At 43.1% G+C, this 23,187-nt stretch overlaps 1 protein-coding gene across 4 annotated transcripts in view; it reads left to right on the top strand.

The window, feature by feature from the left end:
* Positions 1-23,187, top strand: part of FLVCR2 (FLVCR choline and putative heme transporter 2) — a 57,203-nt gene that overhangs the window by 12,908 nt on the left and 21,108 nt on the right. For all 4 annotated transcript variants that reach the window (XM_077323280.1, XM_077323281.1, XM_077323278.1 and 1 more), the window contains exons 2-5: positions 3,872-4,013; positions 8,133-8,273; positions 16,256-16,323; positions 18,899-19,002. In XM_077323280.1, the coding sequence (XP_077179395.1) occupies positions 3,872-4,013; positions 8,133-8,273; positions 16,256-16,323; positions 18,899-19,002 (455 nt within the window). The remainder of the gene's footprint in view (positions 1-3,871; positions 4,014-8,132; positions 8,274-16,255; positions 16,324-18,898; positions 19,003-23,187) is intronic.

Consider the following 23,187-nt stretch of genomic DNA (forward strand, 5'->3'; position numbering starts at 1 on the left):
ATTTGTGATAGGCTGGCCATAGTAACTGGACCCCCATGATTGTGTGAGTTCATTATAAAGATTTAAAACAAAGAATATGTACACCAAGCTAATAGACAGAAGGCTTCTGGATCACAAGTCCCCCCCCCTTTCCCGTTCATACCCCACTGCCAGAAAACACTAACAGAAATGTGTTTTAGTTGCCTGATCCTAATATTACCGTGCACAACTAAGAAAACATTTTATTTGAAGTGAGGGCATGTCGCTTTGCAGTCCCATAGCAATGCAGACCACACCATTTTTTAAATATTTTGATCAGGAAATGGAGAGGGGAGGGCGGGCAAAATGCTACCAAGGCTGTCGCATACTTCTCTTTCAGGACAGGCTTGCTCCTGTTTGCGCCCTGATTTGCAGCATGACAAGAAGTGGGAAATCGTTTTTTGGCGATTTCCCTCATCACAGAGCAAATCTGATGAAAACTCGCACCAGCCACTGGAGAGCTCCAAGTTACTGCCGACGTCATGTGGAAGCAGCACTAACACCCGCGGGCAGTGAGAGGCTGTCCAGGGGCAAACTCCTCATTTGGAATCGGTCTTAAAGTGGAATGCATTCACAAGACTCCAGTAATCTTAAAGATGCATTCCAGAAATGACATGACATTGGCATCTGTTGGGCCAAGCATCTATCAGTGCTGCAGTCCTAAGGATGCCATCATTTTGTTGCTACAGAATGAACAGAAGTGATGGGCACATGAAAAAGAATAAGAAATCAAATCAAGAACATAGAGGGGCCTGGGAATGGTCTGTCTTTTAAATATGGTAACCCCTGAAGTTTTTGTGGGATGTGTAGGATTCTGTTCTGTGAGCAATGGACTACTTATCAGAGTAGATATAATACCTGTGACTTGCCACTATACTAACTGTTTTTACTTGTTGGATCAGTATATGTATACAAAAAGAAAATAACATCCCTGAAAACCTTAGCTATAATTGATGCGAAGGACTTTAAGAACAAGAATAGTGGGCTAGCATCCTGTTTCCATAAGGGCCAACCACATGTTAAATAGAGGTCCTCAGAAGGTTTACAACCCAGTTGTGGAAGACAAAGCCATCCCCTGTTTTTTCAGAGGTATGCTGCCACTGAACAAGGAAGCACCATTTAGCTATCATGATTTCTAGCAACAGATGGAGCCATCATGCATGAATGTGTCTAATTACTGTTTAAAATGATAGGCCATCTGTGCCAGTGTTAATTTCTTGAGCAAGATTCGAGTCCTCTAGCTACTGGATTTGAGTTTTGTGCTACTGGATTTGCATCTTGCTCTTCTATTACATACCACTTAATAATTTCTTGTGGAGTATGATTTAGACATAAGCATAATGCCAGTCTTGCCTTTACTGAGTAGGAAGAGCATATCTACCTACAGAATCAAGCCCCCCCCCCCCAATCAATTTCCTGGTTGCCTCACAGGGGGAAACTGTTTCTGTTTCTCAGGGTTGGACTGTAGCATTTTGAAACAATTCCAGTTCAAATCCCTTCTTTAGTTGGATATATATTTGGTATCTTTGGGCAAGGTACTAATACCTGAGTCTGTTCCCAGTCTACAAAATGATAATGGTTACCCACTCACAGGATTGGTTGTTGAAGATTAACACAATAGCTGTTTGAAGAACTTTTCAATTTGAGAGCACTGTATAAAGTTCTTGGAAGCTTCCTGTGGTCTAGAAGTTGGTCTGTATGCTAACATCGGGGATTTAACTTTTAACACAATGTAGTGTCATTGTGGATCCATGTTAGCAGACAGATCCGATCCCTTTGAGACCCTCTCAAGTGTGTGTAACACTGTGATAATGGTGAACTTCAAAGCCACCCACTTGTGAGATAAAGAAGAGTTTCAGGACAGTGCCTAGCTGATGAAGAACTCTTGACAAACATTGTGATAGTTAATGATTTATGGGTTAGATGGTATTCTTGGCTGTAGTATGGACATTAGCTCATACCCAAAAGATCAAATGTTACACACAGTTAATCCCGGAATTTGAGTTTCCCCCCCATCTGAATGCAAGGGTGGGAACTAATTTTGTGTTCCTAATTAAAATAATAATAATTCCATTCATATTTTGCAGCCTATCCTATATTTTGGTTATGGATTCTCAGCCATCCTCCTATTTTGCTGCTATTACGAAACCACTTGTGCAGCTGAAAAAACAGTATCACCGTGATATAGACCAGGGGTAGTCAAACTGCAGCCCTCCAGATGTCCATGGACTACAATTCCCATGAGCCCCTGCCAGCATTCACTGGGAATTGTAGCCCATGGACATCTGGAGAGCTGCAGTTTGACTACCCCTGATATAGACTCTCCAGCACAGGCTATCAGCAGAGTCTCAATTCATTGGTCAACATAAAGGTTACACTGCCATGACCAAAACAGTTCTTTATAACCAGGGGACTGAGGGTACTGGTAAACATGAGAGAGTAGATGCTGCCTTTTCTTAGATGCTGCCCAAACCCTTTACAGAGTTATACCTTTAGAACAGCCATTTTCAACCTTTTGACTGTGGAGGAGCCTCTGAAATAAATGTTCAGGATTCGAGGACCCCTAGAAATGATGTCAGCTGGTTACGCCTCCCTGCCATGCACACCTAAAGTGACACATTACCAGAAGTGATATCACCATCTGCGCCCTTTGACCTCCTTTCACCTGCCCCCCCTTACTACTACGCTGACTCCACAACATATAGGCTGGAAAGAAGGGCAGGAGCTAAGATAGTCCAGAACCCCACCATACCACGTCACAACCAACTCCCCCGCTATGATTTTTACACCCATGATCTAACCACTGAGCCCTCTGGGGATTGACAACTAGCTCCTTAACTTGTGTCCAAGTCAATTTATGTAGGAGGGGGAAGGCCACAGACCCCTTCCGGAGCTCCCACGGGCCCCGAGTGGTCCATGGACCCCAGGTTGGGAATCTGTGGTTGAGAGAGAGAGAGAGAGAGAGAGAGAGAGAGAGAGAGAGAAGATTGCAGCCATTGTACTTAGAAGGGTATAATTCTGCTTAAGATGGCACTTCTAGTCACCTAGTTCTCTTACTTTGAACACAAAGATCTTCCAGAACATGAAGCTTAACAGCCTTGAATCAAATGGAAAATCATGTTTAAACTACAGTTGTTGATACTTTATCACTATTTCTGCAATGTGGTGAAGGGTGGGTATGAATGGAATTTCAAATTATTTATGGACAGTATTCAAAGCAACTGACCCTTCCTGCGACAGATGCGAACCTGTCAGTAGATTTAGCATGTGTCTGGTCTTCTGGTTGACCAGTCCTAAGTAGATCTGTGTGTGTATGTAAAGTGCGGTCAAGTTGCAGCCAAGTTATAGCAACCCCAAAGGGCTTCCTAAACAAGCGATGAAGCAGAGGTGTCTTGCCATTGCCTTCCTCTGTGAAGCCTCCTTTGGTGGTCTCCCATCCAAGAACCAACCCTAGTTAGCTTCTGAGATTTGACAAGATTGGGCTATATAGCTTTCCGAATCCTGCCCTAAGTAGATCTACTCACATTAAATCCCAGTGGGGCTTATTCCAGGAAAGTGTTTTTTAGGGTTGTAGCCTGAACAACCGAAACAGTGTATATATTTGCATAGGCTTAAACAGTGGCAGCTGGAAGAAGATGGAATAAATTGGATAACGGTGGAGCCCAGAGCACATATAGGATATACTGATTTTGCTGTCTTGAGTAAAAGGGACAACTCTACAACGTTATTTGTATATCTTCTGCTAAACTTTGAAATGAGGTAGATTTAAGCAGTTTCCTTCTACATTATCTAGCAAAAGAGAACTGTTTGTGAGGGATGATAAATGCCACTTAATGTTGTTTTCTGTGTTCAGCTTGGTATTGCTGTGGGGTTCCTCCTCCCTCCAGTTTTGGTTCCCAATGTGAAGGATAAGGAGAAGCTAGCCTACCACATAAGCATAATGTTCTTTCTGACTGCAGCTGTGGCATCAGCACTCTTCATCTTGGTTATCTTGGGTAAGTAAAAAATAAATCACAGTGCTCAAGACCCCATTAAAAACACAAGCAGCTCAAACAAACGTTGTAAAAATAAAACCCCATCCTATTATGATAAAATGAGAGTCCAGTAACACCTTTAAGACCAACAAAGATTTATTCAAGGCGTGAGCTTTCGAGTGCAAGCACCCTTCGTCAGACAAAGGGTGTCTGACGAAGGGTGCTTGCACTCAAAAGCTCACGCCTTGAATAAATCTTTGTTGGTCTTAAAGGTGCTACTGGACTCTCATTTTATTGTGCTACTTCAGACCAACACGGCTACTCATTGGAATCTACCCATCCTATAATGGTACACCTGCCAGAAGGGCATCTGTAATGTATCAGCTGGCTGCCACCGATGATGTACAAATTGTTGACGAGTGTCTTCTGTGGGGGGCATCCGATCGATACCCTGTACTGACCTCATCTGTAGGCCTGGTGGAAGAGCTCCATCTTACAAAGGTCTGGACCAGCTGTGCCAAAGGGTGCATTAAGATGTTAAAAAGAGTGGAGGAGAGCACCGCCCACTGAGGTACTCCACAAGGAAGCCGATAGCGGCACGACTGCTCATTCCTCACTGCTACCCTCTGGGTTTGGTTTTGGAGACTCAACATGGTTAATGGCAGCCTATGTGTCTGCCTCTCTATGTGCGTACCTTTGAGTTTACAAGACTGCAAGATCCAGAGATTTGAAAGAATTTATTTAAGGACTCTCCACATACGACCCACAGGCTCTGTAGCAGAGCAGTTTGCTTGGATATTGTGATGCAAGTATGTAATACTTAACCTAACCATTAGTGGCCCTATAATAATTGGGAAAAGGGCTAGTGGGTGGACTGTGTCCGGGGCCTGGAGAGTGTCAAACATGTTTCGCGGGCCAATCAGGGTGCAGCCTGAAATCTTAATGACATCATATGGTATCATGGTAAGAGATGAGGAAATTCGAAAAGGCCTCTTACCTTTTCTGTACTGGTGGTGCCATGCTGGGCTGTCACCGGGTGTTTTTGATGGGGCAGTTTGCCTTGCCACTTCCTGTGTCCTCACAGGGGACTGTTTTGGGTGGTGCACCCCATCCGCCTTAGATTTCTGCCTCTACATGAGGCAGCCAGGGCAGAGAGGCTCTGCCTTGCGGTGGGGGGGAGGGTAGTAGGGGCCATTTTTTTCCTGTTTAGGAATGTGGTAGCGATACTGTGTTCCTAAACAAACAAAATGCCCCAGGTGGCTTGGCGGCACTGTGCAGTACTGTGGAGCTGCCTAGGACATTTTGTGTCCCTTCCAGGATACCATAGTCAGCCCAGGGCAGGGGAGGAGCTGAGCCCTACCTGCCAACACAGGCCTGCCTCAGCACAGGTCCCATTGGCACTCAGAGCACACCTTTCAGTTTAAAAATATTTATGGATTAGCCACCGCTAAATGCTGGTGCTATCAAAAGCTAAAAGCAATAATTCCCTTTTGGAACCAGATCTCTGCTACAAGAATAGAAATTAAAAGATATGGAATATTAAGAGACCTCAAAGCGGTATTGTTAGGCTGTCTTAAAAATTGTGTGGGAACAGACAACATAGACCTAGTCAGTGCCTTAGTTGTAGTTGCAAGAATATGTAAGGCTACAAACGGAGATCTGAATTACCCTTAGAAAGCGTCTTTGTTGACATAGCCCAGTATTACCCCAGGAGCAGGTGTCCCGGTATGGGGAGGCTGAGATTTTTACTGCCATGTGTTTTTAAGTAATTGTTTTGGAATGTTTTATTGGTATTTTAATAGAATTTTATTGTTATGGGAATTTTAGAATTTTATTGTTATTGTCAATTGTTACTCACCATGGGCTGGTTACTGGGAGTGGCGGGATATAAATTTAAATATAAATAAAATAAATAAAATTTGATCTCTTAAAATGTATTCAAAGTCCTGAGAACATGAGAATAGTGAATATTCAAAGCATGTCATGATGCTTTAAAAAAAACTTCTGTTCTATTTTGACACGAATAACTGAGAGCTAAAGACAAGTATGCATCGGGCTGCCGTTAACCATGTCGAGTCTTAACTACGCTTCTGCTTCAGTCCTAGTTTCAAATCCTTGTTAGACCTAGAATTTTTTACAACAATAATAATAGGCATGAAATGAATGCACCTAAAAAGGGAGGGGGCATCGCATACATTATTACATGTCTGTAAAACATATATGAACAGTTAGTCACAATAACAATTTTGTATTGATTTGCACTCCTGTAACTATTAATGCTTTGGTCAGTGCAAAGCAGGAAAGGATAGTATGGTGCAATAAAATGCCAGGAATGTGTTCAGCCTTTAGCTGCCTTAAGTGACCAAAGCTAGCATTGGCCAAATGAATTTCTTCTACACTGGGGCACAGCTAAGGCTTGCTTTGAAAAAAAGAGAGTACATGTGACCAATCCCAAAGGCCGCTTCTGATTGCATAACAGCAGTGTTACATCTGACTGACTCCACACATGACTGGGTGGATGATGCTAATCTGCCGTGTTGTGCTATCTGCTGCATAACAGAGCCACAGAAGATCCTGGCATGTCTGGTTCCTAGGCAAAGATAGTTATAATGGTGGCTGGGATCTACACTCAAGAAAATGGTGCATGTGCTACTCAGCCATGTGCATGAGATGACTGGAAAGAACAGTAGTGTCATCGGCATGATAGAAACTTCTCAGGACACAGGTTTCGACGAGCTGGAGTAAGAAGGCCAGAAAAAGGAGCATTTGAGTCCCCAGTACTCTAAGTGGTGTGATAGTCAGGACTTGCCAGTTTCTTCAAACTGTCTCTTCTTTGGAGGGCTATGAGGGGCGGACTCTCCCTGGGTGGGTGTGGCTGCTCAGGAGTGCCGGACAAAGTCTAGGGAATGTTTTCCTTTTATGAGGGGAACGTGTCAATACAGGCCGGTATCCCCATACCTATGTGAGCCTGTGGCCAGTATTATACTATTTATATATATATAAATAGTCTGTTGTGGGGTGTCTGTTGTGGGGAGATATATATATATATATATATATATATATAAGGACTTGTCACTGATGAAAGAATCTCACTGAAAACGGATATTACCTGGATTCCATTTTGACAGAAGTCCTACAGAATAAAGAAACAAGAAAAACTACAAAAATAAGACACTTTTCTTTCTCTTATGACTATATTTATTATATTGCCAGTGGATAGGTCTGTTTCCCTCTGTTTGGTTTAATTATCAGACCGTCCTTCTTAGACTCTTGTATGATTCTTTTTATGAGTAACAACAGCTAGGCCTAAAGCTCTCAACTTTGATTTGGGAGATTAGGGGACTGTGTCTGGGGAGGAGGGAGGAGTTTAGGAGAGGAAGGAGCTTAGCAGGAATACAATACCATAGAATAGGGGTGGCCAACTGTGGCTCTCCAGATGTCCACAGACTACAATTCCCATGAGCCCCTGCCAACAAAAGATGGCAGGGGCTCATGGGGATTGTAGTCCATGGTCACGTGGCGAGCCACCGTTTGGCCATCCCTGCCATAGAATGTTCTCTGAAGCTGCCATTTTCTCTAGAAGGACTGATCTGTGTAGTTGGGAGATCAGGTGTATCCCTGGGAGAACTCTAGGTCCCATCTGGTGGTTGGCTTCCTTAGGCCTCACAAGATTTGACCAGTACCCTTAAAAGACTTGAATCATCCCCCAGTCAAACTGCGGCCCTCCAGATGTCCATGGCGAGCGCTGGCAGGGGCTCATGGGGGCTCATGGGAACTGTAGTCCATGGACATCTGGGGGGCCGCAGTTTGACTACCTCTGCCCCAGATTCAGGATCTTCTTGTGGTCCATAAGGATTCCAAAGCAGATGAGGCGAATTACAGAGGAATGAGTTCCTCCCTGGTTTTAAAACACATGGCTGGATAACTACTGTACCCTCTTCTTATACATTTTGATATTCCATAGGTTCTCTTATGCAATCAGCACCCATGTGGTGGATGGGAAGACTGGGACTGTGAACCTTTAAAATTGGAGAGGAAATGAAGATTTGTTCCACAGGGTTTTCTGCTTGTGTTGCCACAATTGTCGAGCATCGCAGTTATTGCTCTGATACTGACCTCTGCTCCTGTGCTTCCTTTCAGTGTTCCGGGAAAAGCCACGGTACCCTCCGAGTCGGGCCCAGGCCTTGATCCACACAGCAGCCCCTGAAGACAATGCTTATCTGCGATCTATTGGGCGTCTGTTTTGCAATACCAACTTTGTGCTCTTGGTAGCCAGTTATGGTGAGGTTCCCTTCTCTTTTCAGAAAGAGAGTTCAAAATGACTGTTCTTCCTTAATTTATTATTTTATTTATAAGCAGGCTTTGCCTGCCTTAGTGCTTTGTGGCAAGGTAGACTGACCCCCCCCCCCCCCCGGGGTTTGAGTAGTACATCATCAGACCTCCTTCTCCACCTGCTAGTAGTGGGGGTTGGGAGTGGGTTTTCTGCCATCTTGGAGTTTTTTGTCTTTTAATGGGTGTTTTAATGGGGATTTTACAAGACGCTGTAACCCGCTATGAGCCGGCCAGGGAGTGGCGGGAAATAAATTGCCAGACAAACAAACAAACAAACAAAGCCAGCTTTTAAGTGATGAAAATAAAATCAGTGATTTTATAACATGTTCCTGAATAAAAGCACAGGCATTCTCACCAAACTAAAAGTATAACTAGATGTTATTAAAAAAAACCCAAAACAATCTAATTGTTTATAATTCTTGATATCATTAATACCCTGCCTTTATCTCCAGTGGGAACCCAAAATGGCTTATATTGTTCTCCTTGTCTCCGTTTTATTCTCACAGCAAGCCTGTGGGCTAGGCTTTGTGTGTGACTGGCCCAAGGTCATTTAGTAAGGTTCCCTGGCAGAGCAGGGATTTGAATCCGGGTGTCTCAGATCCTTGTCTGCCACGGTGCCACTGGGCTCTAAATTTGTTCTGCTGCTTCAGACCAACACGGCTACCCACTTGAATCTATTTGACTACTACATCACACTCGAAAACATACACTGCCCACATTACACTCAGCAACCAGTCATCCCTTTCTTGTCTTTTTAAAATTATTATTCTTTCTCATATCTTTCCCTTGCCCCAGGATGGGGACATATTTGAGTCTGCGCTTTCTTTTTGTCCTTGTTAGTTATAGACCTTCTTAGTTTAGACTGTTCATATTTCAAACATTCATTTCTTTCTGAAGACGCAGAAAAAGTACTGATTCACTTCCCTATTTTTTTTCTAAGCATAGAATCATAGAGTTGGAAGGTACCTCCTGGGTCATCTAGTCCATCCCCCCACACTATGCGGGACACTCACAACCCTATCGCTCATCCACTGTAACCTGCCACCCCCTTGAATCTTCACAGAATCAGTCTCTCCGTCAGATGGCTATCCAGCCTTTGTTTAAAAATGTCCAACGGTGGAGAACCCAACACTTCCCAAGGAAACCTGTTCCACTGAGAAACCGTTCTGACTGTCAGGAACTTCCTCCGGATGTTTGGATGGAATTTCTTTTGAATTAATTCCATCCCATTGGTTCTGGCCGGTCTCTCCGGGGCAAGAGAGAACAACTCTGCTCCATCCTCTATATGGCAGCCTTTTAAATACTTGAAGATAGTTATCAAATCCCCTCTCAGTCGTCTCCTCTCCAGGCTAAACAGACCAAGCTCCCCCAACCTTTCTTCATACGTCTTGGTCTCCAAACCCCTCACCATCTTTGTTGCCCTCCTCTGGATACGCTCCAGTTTGTCTACATCCCTCTTCAACTGTGGTGGCCAAAACTGAACATAGTACTCCAGGTGAGGTTGAACCAGACCAGTGTAACCATCACCTCCCGTGATCTGGACACGATACTCTGTTACAGCCCAAAATCCCATTTGCCTCTTTAGCCACCAAGTCACTCTGCTGACTCATGTTGATTGTATGGTCTACTAAGACTCCTAGATCCTTTTCACACATACTACTGCTAAGACAAGTCTCCCCCATCCTATATTGGTGCATTTGGTTTTTCCTACCTAAATGCAGAACTTTACATTTGTCCCTATTGAAGTTCATTTTATTCCGTTTAGATTAGCATGATTACTTCAGTGTTCTTGGTTTTCCTATTTCTTGCTTGTAGAAGAAGAAGAGTTGGTTCTTATATGCCGCTTTTCCCTACCTGAAGGAGGCTCAAAGCGGCTTACAGTCGCCTTCCCATTCCTCTCCCCACAACAGACACCCTGTGGGGTGGGTGAGGCTGAGAGAGCCCTGATATCACTGCTTGGTCAGAACAGTTTTATCAGTGCTGTGGGGAGCCCAAGGCCACCCAGCTGGCTGCATGTGGGGGAGCACGGAATGAAACCCGGCTCAACAGATTAGAAGTCCGCACTCCTAACCACTACACTAAGCTGGCTCTCTTGACGATCAACAGAGTTTGATTCTAAGCATGTGGGGGAGCGCAGAATTGAACCTGGCATGCCAGATTAGAAGTCTGCACTCCTAACCACTACACCAAACTGGCTCTCTTGTTACTTTATTTAGTTGGCCAGTCTGTTTCTAGGCTGTACTGAAGGCAACAGTGTGGGTTTACAAAAACTTACTAAAACCCATATCCAGCCAACTGTTAAACAGTGGGATTCAAAATGCAAGAAGTTTAAAAGCAGGAGCAGTAAAAGAAACACATGAAAAAAACATTAATGGCACTTACATTGTATTTATATTGTGTTATAAAACTGCTGCATGCTAAAAACGATAAAACAGTATTGCAGAATAACAGCAGTAGTTGTCTACAATTCACATGTTGATATTTTATTTAAACAAAAAAGACAGATTGCCAGTTTCTCCAAGATTTTGTTATAATGGGGAAAAAATGCACTTGAAAACCTCATAGATTGCCGGAGCTGCCAAGTAGTGACAGGGAGTATATTTCAGAGTTGAAAAATCATCATGGGGAAAGGACACGTCTTGTGCTGCCTGCTCTATTCATTCATTCATTCATTCATTCATTCATTCATTCATTCATTCATTCATTTATTTATTTATTTATTTATTTATTTATTGACATATGTGTAGTATAGCCAGGAGATCCTAGGATTGTCTGGCAGCCAAGTAAGAAACATATGATGGTGGTTTGCCATTGCCTTGCCTCTGCCTCATCACCCCTCATGTTCTTTGGAGGTATCCCATCCGAATACTTGCTGGGGCCACTCCTATTTAGCTTCCAAGATCAGTTTTCCCTGGACTATCTGAATCCGTGCTCTGTATCATATACATGGGATATATCTACTGGACAGTGCTTTTTTCCTTCCTTTCCTTTGTTTTTCTCATCTCTCCCTGCTATTATTGCCACTTCTTTGCTTCTTTTTCTTGACTGGCACTCATCTTAAACAACTCAGTTTTTCTTTTAAATGTTTGTATTCTCTTTCTCCTCCATTTTGATGATGCTTCACTCTTTTTGAGGCTTCTACTGGTATATTTTAATTTCCTGAGCCCCAAATTTCATCTCTGGCATTAGACAGCTGTCCTTTGTGTGCACTTGGCAGTGGGAAAAATATTTCTGAATGAGCTATTAAATAGTTCTTATATTTCTGGAATGCCACGAATCATTGACATAGCTTGGTGTTTTTAGCAGCACCTACAGACTTACTGCTTTTTTGAGTTTTTGCAGCTTGATTCCCCCCTTATTAAATGAGAGAATGGATCGCAGCAATATGATGAAAACAGATAAGAAGTAAAACAATAAAAATCTGATCATTGTAATTGGGGAAATTAATCAAACAGCAGCCAATTCAAAATTCAGTATAAACCTTAACATCACCAGTTTGTCAGCATTGTATTTATGTTTCCATTTATACATGCCGCTCTTCCCTTGGGGGCTCAGGGCAGCTCACAATGTGATAATTACTTAATAAAATAAACATACACAACCTGATTTAATTGATTAAAATTAACAATTAAAAAACAATAGTTTGAAAAAGGGCTGCCTCTTTAAAGAGAGAGGAGCACGTAAAGGACATCTTTGCTGGTCAACAGGTGGCTGTTTGGGGCATCAGACTGTTAGCTGATGATGTTCCTAGGCCACAACCACAGCTGTGTCAAAGGGGAAAAACCGTGTAGGCAAAAGGAACTGAATGGAGATCAACCAAAGCAGTGCAGAATCTTTCTTTGTTCTTATTTCATTAAGCAACCGTCACTGAGCAAACAGCTGTTTCAAAGTTGCTTCATCAGTATATCTAAAATATACCAAAAAACTTAAAAGAACATTTAAAAGGCAGATCATGAAATGTTCCATGGGATGTCAGTCTTGAACAACATCTGGAAGGACAAATGGGAGAAAGGCTAACCGAGTTTGCCCAGTAGAATGTATTCTCCCCACTTTAGTTCTCACTTTATGTGCTACAAGCTCAGGAGAGAAAATAAGTGATTAACTTCTTGTTTTTTTGGGGTTTTATCCGGCTGTAATAATAATCTCATTTGAAGAATAGCAGTAAACAGTTTTCTTAAGAGAGCCTTCATGTTGTTTTTGAGATAAGACTTTAGTTCTGCCGAAGCACTCAAACTGGGTAGGGCTGTTGTGATTCCTTTTGACTCTTTTCCTATGTGCAGTCTAGTAATCTTCTTGAGGTAAAGCTTGTTTTACAGGCTCATGCCTTGAATAAACCTTTGTTGGTCTTAAAGGTGCTACTGGACACTGATTTTATTTTGCTACTTCAGACCAACACGGCTACTCATTTGAATCTTGTTTTACAGGATGTTTTAGCATTTCTTTGTCCTTTCAGATTTGGTATCATGGAGTCTTTTCCTTTATATGACCAGCCGTCTCTGTTGCTTTGAGCATTACAATTAGTTGCTAGAGACAGCCCTAGCATTGTTCTACTTCTGAATTCTTTTGAGAAAATGGAGAAGCACGACTTTCAGAGAGAAGCCTTGCTTTTTACCCCATAGTTTGGTGGAATAGGATTTGGAAAAAAGGTGCAGGGTTTGGTTACTAATTAAAATAAGCAGTCCCCAAGGGAATGAAAATAGACCTTCCTGAGAGAATTTCTCACTTTTTCTGAGGCATTTAATTAAATGCTAGCTGATTGTATCAGAACATGTTTAGTCTTTTTCAGTTCCTGGACTTGAAAAAAGCTCCTTGTAATCTCTTTCCCCAGTTGTCCTTGATTTCCCATTTTGTAACATAGATACGGGCCTGTGGTGTGCCAAGCAGTTGAAAACAACCGACCATTTCTTGTCAGACTAATTTCATGTTAGTCTATGATGAAGAAGGAAGGAGGTACATTTTAAAAGATGATAAATCTGTATTAAGAGGTTTTTAGCCATGTAGTGTTGTGGCTTAATTAGATTTTATTAGGCTAGGTAAGTTTCAGAGAAATGATTGTTTAATCTTAAACTAAGGGTCAAGCCCATTGCATTCAGGATTACAACAGGCGCTAGATAGGTTGTGTGTGTGAAAGAACTCTGCAGAACTCTCCCCCCTTCAGGACCTGGAAAGGATGCGGGCAGGGAACTCCCTGGCAGGGGCAGCTCTTACCCAGCAGGGATCTGCAGCCTCCAAGCCTCAGAAGAAAGTGGAAGGAGGAGGGGGCGGTCAGGGGTGGGGGATGGAAGGTGATTGGCTGGCCGCTGGACAGACAGGCAAGCTGGTTGGAGGAGGAGGCATTCAGGGGTGGGGAAACCAGCCTGAGTGGGTGTTAAGCGCTGAGTGGCATTTAAGCAATGAGACATGCTCCTCCTTCTAGCCCTTACCAGAAATATATTATGTGGAACAGATTATGATGGGATATTTATTTATTAGGCTTTTGTCAGATCATGGAAGCCAAGCAGGGTCAACCCTGGTTAGTATTTGGATGGGAGGCTACCATGGAATTCCAGGGTCACTGGGCAGCAGAAGGTAATGTCAATCTCTTGCTCTGCAAACCCCACAACAGAGGTGGCCTGTGGTTCTCCAGATGTCCATGAACTTAAATTCCCATAAACCCCTGCCTGCAAGTTGATGGCATTTTATACATACACAGTCTTCTGCTTATTATAGTTACTTATGATTGGGGTGGGGTGAGGGTGAGATGCAGATTTACAGGAATGACATATACAAGAGACAGGAACAGGAGATATCTGACCATTCCAGTTTCTCGCCCAAGGTTTGGCATTGAGGCTGTTCTTCAGTGCCTCCCCTTTCCTGTGAGATGAAGGCCTTCTAAAAGAATATGTTGTCAAGGGCAAGGTACACTGCTCCTGTTTACGTTCTGCACAGGTCTGCTGGAATGTGTTCTGTCAGCTTCCTGGCCATGTTATCATTCTCTTGGTCACTGACTTCCTGATTGCTTAGGAGGATGTAATCATCTTTCTTGCTTGAGAAAACAAAAACATTAGGAACTTGCTGGGATGTCTCTGGGTTAGGCATGCTTTCTCTTCCTCTGGGTGCTACTTGCCTTTTCCATAACATTCCCCCCATGTTAATACCTCTCTTTTGTAATGTCTTGCTCTCCATTCTGCAAGTTGTGACAGCGTGTTAAAAAAGCTGTGTAATGCATTCTCTGCCTTTGCACTTTTGAGGAAGAGTGAGCCCACATCAGCTTTGGATTCTTCTCCAATGCCATCAGAATATGCGGTATTATTCTAACTGTCCCAGACGAACAGTGGGGAGGGGGACTGTTGCTGCTGGTTTAGATCCTCTGTAACAGGCAAAAGGGGGGGGGGGGGAAGTAATTCCTAACCTTAACAAACAATAGTGATTGAGACAGGAGGTAAGGATAGCTGTAGAGATAATTTGAAGGGGGAAGTTATATTAATTGCAATTGCAGGTCATCTGACTATTCGCAGTTTTCGTACCACTTCCTTTTCCTTACACAGGGAAATTGAAATTTACCAAGAGGCAACACTAGCTAAGGCTGCAGGCATATTGCCTTGGGCCAAACTAGCACCCAGATATATCCTTGACTGGATTTTTTGAAGCATCTTTATAAAAAGATGTTCTGCAAGGCAGTTATCCCTCTTCTCCTGAAAAGTGTTTCTCCACAAAAGGCAGAGGGGTCAGAAAACCTCTGCTGGATTCAGGTAGATAGCTGTGTTGATTTAAAGCAGCAGAACAACGTTTGAGTCCATTGGTATCTTTAAGACCAGCAAAGCTTGGTCTTAAAAATTTCTGATGAAGAAGTCGATGCATCATATAACCCCCATCTGGAGACTGGCAACTCTAGGCTTCTGTGATCTCAGTGCTTAACTAATTATTAGTTACTAATAATCTCTGTTGCCTCTAGGTGGGGGAAATAGGTTGTAAGTGCACTCTGGGTCAAGAACAACTCAGCAGCTGTGAGTGCTTTTTGACCCTGACATGAATACATGGCTGAGGCATCTCTTAGTCACTTGGTATGATTGCCATCTCTACTCCTACTTATCAGCATGGTATATAAAAGGGAGATGTTTGTTCTGTAATAAGAGTGCTGGATTAAATTGTATAGCTTTGTGAGATGGAACATTAGGGAGTGTCTGGTTAATTTGTGCCATCTCCCATAGGCATAAATATTGTGAAGTTGTAGGATAGTTAGTGCCATGCTCTGCCTTTAAGACGTTCGGTGAAAAAAAGAAAAAAGAAAGCATACAGTGTCCCATTGTGTCTTCATTTAGTGTTTATTAAGATTTGTCCCTTAAATAAGCCAGGTACACAATTGCAGGAAGAGGATTGGTTTGTGTTTGTATGTATGTAGAAAAATATGCAAAATATGATATCAAAATGGTAAGGAACAAAACCAAAATAAGACAATAATACTGGTCTAAGGGTACTACTCACCTCTGAGAAGGTTTCAAGGGCCAATTCTGCTCCACACTCACTGGCTGACCAGTGCCAAGCAACAAGTTTTTAGATAAAAACTAAATTTTGTGAAGCTCTTTCCGGAGCTAGCATAGTTCTGCAGGGGCCTCCAAAATGGAGCTCTTCCACCAGGCATTCGGTTGAGGTTGACTGAACCACCAACATCTACTGGGCCCCCCAGAACCCCTTCCCAAGAACTGAATTCTGAACTGACCAACCATGGGATAGTCAACATGTTAAGGTTGTCCAATCAGTTACTGAAATGCTATTATAACCTCTGTTATTAGTGTTGTCATATTCAATGTTGTTACTGAGTTATACTGTACTTTTCCTATGTTCTCCCATGTTCTATGTAAACTGCCTAAGCCACAAAGGAGGGTGGTTATAATATTTTGGTCCTATATTTCAGTGCATGCTATAATTTTGCTGTCTTTCCTGTCTTCCAGGCTTGAATACAGGCTGCTTCTATGCTCTTTCAACTCTGTTAAACCGCATGGTGATTACGCATTACCCAGTAAGTCATTCTGTTGAAAAATGTGGTACTGACTTTCCATTCTGTAGCACTGATACAATGCCTTTCAAAATATTTGTCCTGGCAAGATGATAGACGTCTGTGATGTGCTGCTCTGGCAACTCCTAACAGGGAAGAGAAGAAAGCATTAAGGTGCACATCTAAGAATGCATTCACATTTGAGGCTTAAAGCTGCCTTTGAGCCTCTCCCACTGTATTTTTGATTTTTTTTCAATATGGCAGAAAAAATCTGACAGGAACACTAGTAAATAAAATCTTATACCATTAATAAAATGAAAAAGGGTGGAAGTGTCGGATCATTTTCGAGGTGGCCAAGAGGCATCTGTCATATGAATTAGTATTTTCTTCTGGGGGGCAGGTCACACTTCCCATCTCCATCCAGGGCCTTCAAAGCCCAGTCTCGTAATTGTCACTTGCAAAGACATTATGATTTGCAGAAAAGCCACAGGAAGCTTCTTCACCCTTCATGGTTTCTGTCTGCAGCTTCTCGGTCCCAAGCTGCTTGCCTCCACAGTAGGCATTCCAGCCCCTCTTCTCCTGCCCACTGTTTTTCTGCTGAACATAAGAAGAGTCCAACAAGATCAGACTAGTGGTCCATCTAGTTTCACACAGTGGCCCACACTTTACTCTTGAGGACCAACAAATGGCATAGGGGGACAAGATCTTTCTCTGATGCTGCCTCTAAGCACTAGTATTGATAAGTTTGCAGAGTGTGAATATGTAGGTTCACTTTAGTAATAGCTAGCAAACCTTGATGGATGTATCCTCCATGAATCTGTCTATCCCTTTTTTCAGACTAGGCAGGTTATGGCCCTCATTGTAGCCACTGGTGCCAATGAATTCCACAATTCAATTACTCACGAGTGAACAAGTGTTTCCTTTTCTCTGCCTCATGCATAACTTTTGAGTCCAGTGCCGCCTTTAAGACCAACAAAGTTATCTTCAGATAATGTGAAACAGAATTTCCTCAACCATTAAATGTAGGTAGAGAGAGGTGGTGGTGGTGGTGGTGGTGGGGTTAAATTGCCAGGGAGGGCTAGGGAGAGTCAAGATGCATGAGTAACTGGACGATTATAGCTGAAATTGGATTAAGGCAATTGTCAAGATCTGTGAATGGCAGTAAATTATTACTTATATAAGTAATGGTTGTGGAAATTCTGTTTCACAGTATCTGAAGATGTGTACGTGCACATAAAAGCTTATACCCAGAATAAAACTTGGTTGATCTTAAAAGTGCCACTGGAACAACACAGCTACCCACCCGAAACTATCTTCATGCATTACTTTATAGACCTCTATCATGTCCCTCCTCAGCAGTCTTTCTTATGAATTTAACAATCCTAGGCTCTTCAATCTTTCCTCATAAAGGGCTCCAGCCCTTTAATCATAACCCTGTTCTATACTTTTTACAGTTCTGCAGTATCCTTTCTGAGACACAATAACCCAAAATGCACACAGTACTTGAAATGAGGCCATAGCACAAATCTATACAAAGAACAACACTGTTGTTTATTTTTATTTTTCATTTATTTTCCTAACAATCTACAGCACAGAGTTTGCCCTTTTCACTGCTGCTACATACTGAGTTGACATTTTCATTGAGCTATCCCCTACAACCCCAAGATTTCTTTTACTCTCAGCTAGCTCAGACCTCACCACCATAGACTTAGTTCAGATGTTTTGGTTTCTGGTGCATCATCACTTTACACTTTGAACTTGGTTTGCTGTGTTGTTGCCCGCTTACCCAATTCAGACACATCCTCATGCAGCTCTTCCCAGTTCACCTTCTTTGCCATCACCATGAACAATTTGACATCATCTGCAAACTTGATCACTTCACTACAGTAAAGTGTGCCACTGGCCCATTATGCACGGCCGCCGAAACGGCGATTTCGGGTCACATGGAAAATGCGGAGGGGGAAGACGCGAAGCACACCGGTTATGCACGGGACGGGGCGTGACGGCGGCAAAACCCAGAGTAACCGATTATGCATGCGGCGATCCCGGCGCCACTTCTGGTTGCGCCCCCCCTTTCTTCCGCGTTTCACTGACGTGGCTTTTTCAGCAGCATGCACCGAAGCTGTGGCCGGTTGCAGCAGGCTCCGTGCGTTATCGGTGATTTTAGTCGCCGCCATTCCACCCCGAATGTGCGTTATTCCCCCCGTGCATAATGGGTCACTGAGCTGCAAGGGACCCATAGCAACCCAATTAAGGTTTACCCCATGGCATTTTCAAGGCAAGAGATGAGCAGCCCTAGCCTTCCTTGGTGGATTCCTGTCCAAGTAACAACCCTCCTTCTGAGCTCTGACAAGTTCAGACAACTCCGGACTACTTGGGCCTTCCAGCTACTTCACTGTTTACCCCAATTCCAAATGGTTTATGAACAAATTCACTAGTCCTGGTGCAATACTGAACCCTGTGGGGCCCCACTGCTTGCTCTCCTCCATTAAGAGAACTATCCATTACTAGAAACTGCAGCCTGTCCTTAATATGATGAGGCAGTTCTCTTGCGGATTAAGATTAGCCACTCTCTTTCTCTCTCTTTGTGCCACTACAGGGAGAAGATTTGAATGCTGGCAGAATTGGCCTGACACTTATAGTCGCTGGCATGGTTGGAGCTTTGATTTCTGGCATCTGGTTGGACAGAACGAAAACATACAAGTAGGTCCTTTGCACTGCCTCCTTGCTTTTCTGTTTTTGGTTTGGAGAAGGGACAGGACCATGGGCATAGCAATACAGGGGTGGGTGAGTAGAATTCAGGTATGTGCTAGATCTGGCTATCCAACCAACAGGGGCTGAAAATGGGGTGTGTGTCTGTGGGAGTACAGAGGAGTCCCTTTGCCCCTGCACTGCTTTCCCAATCAGAATGAAGCCTCTCTGTGCTTTTTACTTACAAATTGCCATGGGGTTGTTCAGCTGCAGTATGGTTGTATTTCCCTGACCTCCTTAGGCAGGTCATGCCAAAGTGTTGGAGCCCCAGTAGAGAAAGCACCTGTATGGGCATTTGTTGATTTTGCCCATTTGCAGACTGGCACTCACAGAAGCCTTTGCTGACTTGAGCTAATTTGTCATGGCAGAGCACAGGGAGAGAGGCAGTCTCGCAAATAAGAGGGGCCCAAGGTAACAGCATTTCATCTTTGACACTTCTTCACGGCTGTGCATTGATGCCCCCTTGTGGTGAGGAATTGTCAGACAGAAAGTGCCAGCAATCACAGGTGTCTGAGGATCAGCGAGAACACACACAAAGTATTGCCAGAAGAACAGATGGCTGATGCAGATCCTTGTTCTCCATGAGACAGGAAAGGCTGGGACTGGATAGCTAGAGGGTGATGGGAAAGCAGGAAAGTGAAAATTTGCAGGAAGTTGAAGGTTGTTAGCGAATCTGTTCTTTCTTTTATTTCTCATTTGCAAGATTGGCATTGTTATGACCTCAGGACACAGGGATACATCCTTCCATTACCACACTGTGGCTGTACTTTGAAAACCTTCACAGTGTGATAACCCTGGTGGCATGATTCATTCCACATACATTCAAGACGGGTAGCTGTGTTTGTTTGCCTGTAGCAGTAGAAACAAGAATCCAGTAGCACCTTAATGACTAAAACATTTTGTGGCAGGATAGGAGCATTCATGACTCATTGGGCTTTTGCTGTTTTCTACACAAGGCATTGTATGGAGCTCTCTGCCTTGCCGAACAGCTGCTGGTAATTTAAGATGTAATCATGCCAATATAATGCTTTATACCAAATTTCTGAAGCAGAGATCTTCAGCCTATCAGTCAGGATGCTCAGATGGGTGCAGAGTCTTACCTAGTAAGTTACAGACCCCTGTAGAGCTTTCTTTTTTGGGGGGAAGAGCTGCTTTTAATAGTGCATGCACATAGAGCAAGGATTCGGCGTCTCCTGCCTCTCTGTGTGTGGAAGCCCCAAGGATGGCGAGTTGACAGAGATCTCTCATCAATGGACAGGATTCATTCCTGTGACCTGCATCTAGTTCCTCATTGTGGTAGACTTCCTGGTGCTCATCTTGAGCTCAGAGGTATAGCACTGGTATCCTGTTGATGAAAATTGAATAATTTTATATTAATAACTCAATGGTTATTAGTGATCCCACCCTGTAGTACCCATGTGTTTCCTGGCTCTCACTACTTTCTTTTCAAAGTTATCTTTTCCCCAAAGCAAATACTTAAGAAAACCCCAGGTGGCATAAGCTTGTGCCTTCAGGGAGTACCTGTCAAGAAAATGGCCTCCTCTAGTCCATGTCGTTTAGGATTTTGGGCCTAGTTAAATTACTGAAAGCTCCTGTATGGGAAGTTAATGCCACAAGGACTTGCAGTTTCAAGAGGGATGAAATGGAGTCAGGCATAAATGCAAGTGAGAGTTTCAAGGTCTGAGACCCAGAGGGAGTTTCAAATGCACATTTCATGTAATTAACATGAAACACTCTAAGTGTGGGTAAATTGCCTGATTGTGCAGAATGATGTGCAGAATTATCAACACACCTCATTGGCCCAACAGGATCAGGGTAGCTGTGAGAAGTCTGACTCAGCATAAGACCATTCTAGTTGGATCGTGCTTCCATCCCTCCCAACCATCCTTTTGATGTTAGGTTTGGCCTGTGTGGCTGCAACACCTGCTTCTTGGATTTAGGACTTTCTCTGGACTTCATACCATCAGTCTGCTCCAGGAACATCTGGGTCAAAGGACTAAAGCCTGAAGAAGTAATTAGAATCATAATTCTAGGATTTAATTTGATGATATTCTCCCCCTCTGTGCACTGTTTTTATTCTTCCACATTATTATATTCCTGAGATGTTATTTGGATTTTGGAGCTTCAATGTGAACCCTAATACCTTGGCCCTTTTTGACTACAGCTACCAAGTAATTGTTTGTGGAACTCAACATGCTGGTTCCTACCTTGCAGGGCTGACTTCTTGAATAACACCCAATAGGGCTGGAGACTTGGTCCTTTAGTCTCTCGGCTGAGGGTTAGAGTAGAGGATCTTATTATGCTGGCCAGTGTGGATTCACTCCCCCCCTTTTTTTCTTTGCATTTTGTTCTTGACCTTCACTCAAAGTCCTCTATGGGATAAGAATGTGTTGATAACGCCCATTCAGAAACACCAGCTTCCAACATAGGAAGCTTCTTGGCTTAAGCCTTAGAATCTCCCTGCATTTTGTGCCCCTGTGGCAGCCATTCTATAGTTATTGGCTCCCCTGTCTCACTGTTGCAGTCCTTTTATGTTGGTGCCCACTCCATCTCAGAATTCAAAAGCAACCAGAGGCTCAACAAAATTGTGGACTCCTTCCTCCAAAATGCCCTCCCTTTCATGCAATTCAGCCTTTTGACACTTTTACAAGATTCGCATGTGTTGTCTGCATTTTTAAGAAAAGTTTAACCATGAATGTATTTTTGCGGATTGTATAGATAGCCCAACATTCTTTAATTGTTAATGCAATGGAAGGAACAATAACTTCATTTCCCAGTCTTCTTCCAAATCTTCATGAGAAATGATGTTGTCTGAATAAGGAAGGCTCTGTCATTCTTCTTTGGGAGAAACTGAGTGCCTAAGATTTTTCCCTCTTTTTGCCTGATTGGGAGAGAGGCGAGAAGCTGAACTGCTGCTGAACAATGCTTTGTGTTTCTGGAAAGGATGAGCGGCCTCAAAGGGTTCGTCTCTAGCCTGTAAACAAAAGGTCTTTTCAGTTCAGGACAGATAGCATCAGTTTTATGGATGATGGTACCTGAAATACCACTGACACGAAACTTGGCAGTGTCTTTATTTTTTTTAATATTATTTTTATTTTTATTTATTATATTTATATACCGCCTTCCCCGGAGGCTCAGGGCGGTTTACATAAGAACAAAGAACAATACATAAAACAGTCTATAAAAATATGTGAATAACCTTGCAATACAGATCCATGCTTGCTTTGAAAACAGCTAGCTGGCTGGCTAGCCATTAGTCCTCAAGGACAGTTCATTGGTGCCATTCTCTGAGACTATGATTTTGGCTCAGATGCAGATTTCTCACTGGAAATCAAAGTTTTATTGGATCGTGGTTCCCCAGGTGGGTGAATGATGTTTTTTGTTTAGTATTTCTTGCACGAGACAGTTCAAACAACAAGTGGCCACGCCAATGAGTGAGAAGAAGCCCCTTATTGACCCTTTTATCAGAGGTTCTTCACATGTAGTGTTGATCAAGGAATAATATTCTGGAGTGAGGCTTGTAGAAATTGGCCCTTGTTTTAGGGAGATGGGAAGGCCTCTTCGCACTTTAAAAGTAGGAGTGGGTACTCATTGGAAAGAAAATACTTTCAGTCAGTAATTAAACTGTGGAATTTATTGCCAGTGGAAATGGTGATGGCCATCAACACAGGTAGCTTTAGATTCAAATGGAAAGTAGCACAATAAAATCAGAGTCCAGTGGCACCTTTAAGACCAACAAAGATTTATTCAAGACGCGAGCTTTCGAGTCCAAGTTGCACTCGAAAGGTCATGCCTTGAATAAATCTTTGTTGGTGCCACAGGACTCTGATTTTGCTTTGTAGTGCAACACAAGAGGCTAAATAGCTGTGGTTCTCATGCAAGGAGGTGAGGAGGACCCGGTTGGCAGTTTGGCAAGGGAAGAACAGCTGCAGGGCATTGAAGGCTGCATAAGGAACTTGGATGTATCATAAGGGGAAGTGAAATTTCAGAGGGTCTTACTTTTGGCCTTCAAGCAATTCATGATCTACATGGGGAAAGGCAGCTGTTTTTTGTTGACATGACAGAAGGAGGAATCCTCAAGGAGGAAATGGATGAATGCACACCATCACTACTGAGGTCACGTAGGCATATGAAGCT

This window comes from Paroedura picta, chromosome 2 (assembly GCF_049243985.1).
Source record: "Paroedura picta isolate Pp20150507F chromosome 2, Ppicta_v3.0, whole genome shotgun sequence".
Lineage (NCBI taxonomy): Eukaryota > Metazoa > Chordata > Lepidosauria > Squamata > Gekkonidae > Paroedura > Paroedura picta.